The sequence below is a fragment of the Hemiscyllium ocellatum genome, chromosome 14 (genome assembly GCF_020745735.1).
Source record: "Hemiscyllium ocellatum isolate sHemOce1 chromosome 14, sHemOce1.pat.X.cur, whole genome shotgun sequence".
NCBI lineage: Eukaryota > Metazoa > Chordata > Chondrichthyes > Orectolobiformes > Hemiscylliidae > Hemiscyllium > Hemiscyllium ocellatum.
In genome coordinates, this window is record NC_083414.1 from 7,132,728 (window position 1) to 7,138,727 (window position 6,000).

The 6,000-nt window shown below is 40.9% G+C and overlaps 1 protein-coding gene across 1 annotated transcript in view; it reads left to right on the forward strand.

Annotated features, from left to right (window-relative positions):
- Positions 1-5,439, forward strand: part of LOC132822058 (MICOS complex subunit mic25-like) — a 544,468-nt gene extending 539,029 nt beyond the window's left edge. The window contains exon 8 of the mRNA XM_060835068.1: positions 5,169-5,439. Coding sequence (XP_060691051.1) covers positions 5,169-5,192 — 24 coding nt within the window. The 3' untranslated portion in view covers positions 5,193-5,439. The remainder of the gene's footprint in view (positions 1-5,168) is intronic.
- The last annotated feature ends 561 nt before the right edge of the window (positions 5,440-6,000 follow it).

The window sequence follows — 6,000 nt, forward strand, 5'->3', positions numbered from 1 at the left end:
TGATTAATCTTTAAGGAACAAATGCATGTATTGTAAAAGTTATACATTCCCTTTGGGTGGTAGAATACAACATGAAAAGGATCGAATCACTTAAAGTTTCAAGTCAAAAAGTAGTAAGCCAGAAAACTGTGAGCGGTTTATAACTCAGCAAAGGAGAACTAGTCATACATCACAGAAACAGACCCTTCGATCTAACTCATCCGTGTCAACTAGACATCTCAATCTGACTTAGTCCCATTTGTCAGCATTTGGCCCTTATCCCTCTATATCTTTCCTACTCATTTACCCATTCTGATGTTGTAATTGTGCCCGCCTCCATCACTTCCTCTGGCAGCTTTTTCCATACGCGCAGCACCTGCAGGAAAAATTACCTCAGGTAATTTTTTCCCACTTCTTTGCCACCCTATTGGCAACACCACTTTGAAGAAACTATGCACCTGCACCCCTAGGTCTCTTTGTTCAGCAACACTCTGCAGGGCCTACCATTAACTGTGTAAGTCCTGTCCTGGTTTGCCTTACCAAAATGCAACATCTCACAATTATTATTAAAATAATAAAATCCATCTGCCACCCCTCAGTCCATTGGCTCATCTGATCAAGGTGCCATTGCACGCTGAGATAACTTTCTTTCTCGTCCACAACACCAACTATTTTGGTACTGTCTGCAAACCTATTAACCATACCTCCTGTATTCACACCTGAATCATTTATATAAGTGACAAAAAGCAGCAAACCCAACACTGATCCTTGTTATTACACCAGTGAACACTACCTCTAGTCTGAAAAACAACCCTTCACCACAACCTCTGTCTCCTACCTTCACCAATTTTGTATCCATTGGCTAGCTACCCATGAATCTGATGTGATCTAAACTTATTTACTAGTCTACCATGCGGAACCTTGGCAAATGCTTTGCTGAAGTCCATATAGATAAGATCTACGGCTTTGCCTTCATTGGTTTTCTCTGTCACCTCTTCAAAAACCCAATCAAGTTAATGAGATACAGTTTTCCACATACAAAGCCATCCTGACTATCCCTAACCAGTCCTTGCCTTTTCAAGTGCATGTAAATCTTTTACCCACCACTGACGTAATGCTTACCAATTCCCTTTGTTTTCCTTACAGCCTTTAAAGTCATAGAGTCATAGAGATGTACAGCATGGAAACAGACCCTTCGGTCCAACCCGTCCATGCTGACCAGGTATCCCAACCCAATCTAGTCCCACCTGCCAGCACCTGGCCCATATCCCTCCAAACCCTTCCTATTCATATACCCATCCAGATGCCTCTTAAATGTTGCAATTGTACCAGCCTTCACCACATCCTCTGGCAGCTCATTCCATACACGTACTACCCTCTGCGTGAAAAAGTTGCCCCTTAGGTCTCTTTCATATCTTTCCCCTCTCACCCTAAATCTATGCCCTCTACTTCTGGATTCCACGACCCCAGGGAAAAGACTTTGTCTATTTATCCTATCCATGCCCCTCATAATTTTGTAAACCTCCATAAGGTCACCCCTCAGCCTCCAACGCTCCAGGGAAAACAGCTGCAGCCTGTTCAGCCTCTCCCTGTAGCTCAGGTCCTCCAACCCTGGCAACATCCTTGAAAATCTTTTCTGAGCCCTTTCAAGTTTCACAACATTTTTCTGATAGGAAGGAGACCAGAATTGCATGCAATATTCCAAAAATGGCCTAATCAATGTTGTGTACAGCTGCAACATGGCCTCCCAACTCCTGTACTCAATACTCTGACCAATAAAGGAAAGCATACCAAACGCCTTCTTCACTACCCTATCCACCTGCGGCTCCACTTTCAAGGAGCTATGAACCTGCACTCCAAGGTCTCTTTGTTCAGCAACACTCCCTAGGACCTTACCATTAAGTGTATAAGTCCTGCTAAGATTTGCTTTCAGAAAATGCAGCACCTCGCATTTATCTGAATTAAACTCCATCTGCCACTTCTCAGCCCCTTGGCCCATCTGGTCCAGATCCTGTTGTAATCTGAGGTAACCCTCTTCGCTGTCCACTACACCTCCAATTTTTAAAATTTATTTAATAATGGCACTACATTAGCTAACCTTCAGTCTTCCGGCACCCTCACCCAAGGCTATCAGTAATACCAATATCTCAAAGGAGGGCCCAGCAATCTCTTCCCTAGCCTCCCACAAAGTAAATAAATTGAATATGGGATGAAAAATAGAGTATGAGAGTAAACTTGCAAGAAACATAAAATGAGATAAGTTTTATGTAAGTATGTAAGCTTCTGTAAGTACGTAAAACTAAAAGGGTTACTGAAGACAAATGCAGGCCCACAGGCCACTACAACCTGAAACGGGAGAATTGATAATGGAGAACAAGAAAATGGCAGAGCAATTAAGCCACTACTTTTGTTTTATCTTCACAGAGGATAGCACACTGAACTTCCCAGAAGTGCCAAAGAAACAATTGTCCTTTGGGATGGAGATACTGAAGGAAAGCAGTTTTTATTTTAAATGATGCTGGAGAAATTAATGGGATTAAAAGTTAATATATCAGTAGGCCCTGATGATCTACATCCCAGGGTATTAAAGGAGGTAGCCATGGAAATAGTGGGTGTGTTAGTTGTCATCTTCCAAAATTTAGTTGATTCTGGCATATGTTCTGCAGATTGGAGGTGAAAAGTATAACTCAACAATTAAAAAAGGAGGGAAATAATTTGAAATTACAGACCATTAGTCTAAAATCAATAGCAGGGAAAATTATGCAGTTCATTTTAAAGGATGTAATATTAGGATACATAATAAATATCAGTGGTATTACACAGAGTCAACTGGATTTATTAAAAAGAGAGAGTGTTTGACAAACTTACTGGAGATGCAAGGTTTGTGATTTTTGGAGGATGTAACTGGAGATTTTTGAGGATGTAACTAGTTAAACCATTGGATGTGGTGCATTTGTTTCTTCAGAAAGTTTTTGATCAAGTTCCATATATGAGGTTATTCTGCAAAATCGAACCATATGGTAGTAATATACTGGCATGGACTGAGAATTGGTGAGACGGGACACTGACAGGATGAACGAATGGGCCTGTTTTTGGAGTGGAAGCAGTGACAAGGGGGGATGTGCAGGGATCAGTGCTTTGGCCCCAGCTAGTCATTGTATGAGGGAATTGAGCGTAATATTTCCACATTTGTTGATGAAAGAAAATTTGTAAAAGTGTGGCTGTGACCCCTGAAGGGAATTTAAAGAGACTTCAGGATTGTTTAGACAAATTTAGTGAGTGAGTGAATAATTCAGTTTCATATGATGTAATCAATTTTTGCAGGAAAATAAAAGGCAGATTATTATTTAAATGGTGATAGGTAGGAAGTGTTGCTGATCAAAAGGACTTCTTTGTACTTCTTTGTACACCAGTCATTGAAAGCAAGCATGCAGGTCCAGCAATTAGCTGGAAGATAAATGTTGACCTTCACTGCAAGGGGGTTTGAATGCAAGAGCAAGGGCCTTGGTCCTGATGAAGGACTTCTGCCCAAAATGTTGACTCTCCTGCTCCTTGGATGCTGCCTGGCCTGCTGTGCTTTTGTGCAGTTTTGGTCTCCTTACTTAAGATAAGACGTTTTCCAAAGAGGGAGCACAGCAAAGGTTTACCAGACTGATTCTTGGGATGGCTGGCTTGTTACTTGAGAAGAGATTGGGTCAACCAGGTATTCGTTAGAGTTTAGAAGAATGAGAGGGGATCTCCTTGAAATGTATAAAACTCTGACAGGGCTACATAGACTGAATGCAAGGATGATATTTCCACTAGACGGGAGGGTTCAGAATAAGGGAACATTGTCTCACGCTACGTAGAAGGTCATTTTGGATTGAGATGAGAAGTGTCTATGAAATTTTCTATCACAGAAAGCTAAAAGATGTAAAATCACTGAAGATGTTTAGGAAAGAAATGGCTAGATTTCTGGAAGCTAGGGATGTGGGGCTGAATAGGAGTATGGTGTTGAGATAGACAATCAACCATGATCATGTTGAATGATAGACCAGGCTCTGTGGGCTGAATGGTCTACTCTATTAATTTCCATATTTCTATCTCATTAAAGCATTTATTGCAACGTTGTTTATACTCTTCGAAAGTGAAACAAAGCCACCAAACCACTTGCCTGCTACTGTGAGAAATAAGTTTGATCATAAGAGGAAGTGAGCTTTTGTAGTCGCAGACAATTGTTCAGAAGCAGAGTATTTTTATTCAAACGTTTAAATTCCCAGCATTCGCTGTTAGAAGCGTCTGTGGAATGCTTTTTCTCACATAATGACTTGTTAAACAGACAGTTTGAAAGTCATTAAGAGAAGTTTAGCAAAGATTCAGAACTCTTCACAATTTATTTTCTTCACAAGCGCATTATTGTTTCTGCAAGCTTTCTGCAATACAATACTGCTTCTGTGTAATTACCTTAATTGTGAATAAAATTGTGTGTTAGTTTAACCTGAACATTTGAATCTGACAATATGGTGCCTTACTGCATATTTCTAGTGAATAAGAGAGTACGGTGGGTTACCCAATTGATCTGCAATACTAACAGGTGGCATGGACACTCCATAGATATCACTTGCTGCCCCTCAGCATCAAGGACCTGAGTTCAATTCCACCCTCAGGCGACTGTGTGGAGCTTGCACTGTCCCAGTGTTTGTGTGGGTTTCCTCCAAGTGCTTTGGTTTTCTCTCACAGTCCAAAGATGTGCAAGTTAGGTGAATTGGCCATGCCAAATTGCCCATAGTGTCCAGGGATGTGTAGACTAGGTGGATTAGCCATGGATAATTCAGGGGTAGAGTAGAGAGGGTGGTTCTGGGTTAGATGCTATTTGGAGGGTTGATGTGGACTTGATGGCCTGCTTCCACACCATAGGGATTGTATGATAAAAACCTGTAATAACAAGTCATTACTGGTCTCATGATAAACTGTCCAATTCATGGCAGTATTGAAAGATGGAGATTTCATTTCATGCAAAACAGGTGTGCTGGTAGGAACCGCTTTTTCTGCTATCAATGCAAATTTGAAATGTCAGGAATGTTCCTGAAATATGAATTCCTCTACTGTGCTTTCAGCAACATGAGCATTGTTATGTGGACAGATGAATTGTGAGAATATTACATTGGTACTTCAAACAAAACAAAATGCGTGTCATCTTCCCTTTGCAGATGCTGTTGGTGAATCATGGCTAAAGCGCAAGAAGGCTCTGTTCCGTGCCTGTTCTCATAGAAACAATGTTCTGCTCTTCACAAACATGAAAGGGTTTGTCTATGATTGTGTTTAACAGTAAATATGCATTTGAATGACTTCATCAACCCCTTGATATTAGCTCATTGCAAACGTAACTCAGTGTTCTTTTGAAACTCTGCATAAATCAACCCAAATTATTCCCTTTCTGCTGTATGTACATGTGGAGCATTCCATCATGTCGTACCTTCACCTGAAATCTCATGTTATAATAATTAAATGGTTCTGTATTTATTGTGTTCAGTTGAATAAAGTTTTTGTTTTGGAAAATGCACTCGTTGCTTTCCTTTGTCCAGAACCTGTCAATTTCAGCAAGTATCTCTAATGGGTGCTAACGAACTGCTGGTGATTTCCCCCATCTCCAGTTATGTATTGACGGCATTGAATTGATCAATGCATGGCATTTAGCAGTTCCACCTTGGTGGGGCAGGAATTCCCAGACTCAGAATCTCGATCTGTTTTGAGCAAAGTCAGAAGCCACACGACACCAGGTTGTAGTCCAACAGGTTTATTTGGAATCACAAGCTTTCAGAGCACTGCTCCTTCATCATGTGAAGTTGAGGGAAGCACACAGACCCAGAATTTATAGGCAGATCAATTCTAGGTAATTAAGACTGTTGACAGATAAATACAAATGGTGTGACTGGAGTGTTGACAGGCTGAATTACAAGTCTCTGCAGGTGATCAAAAGTGTCAGACAGTGCGAGTAAAGTGTCAACAGCTGAACAGCAAGTGAAGGGATGACCTATAATC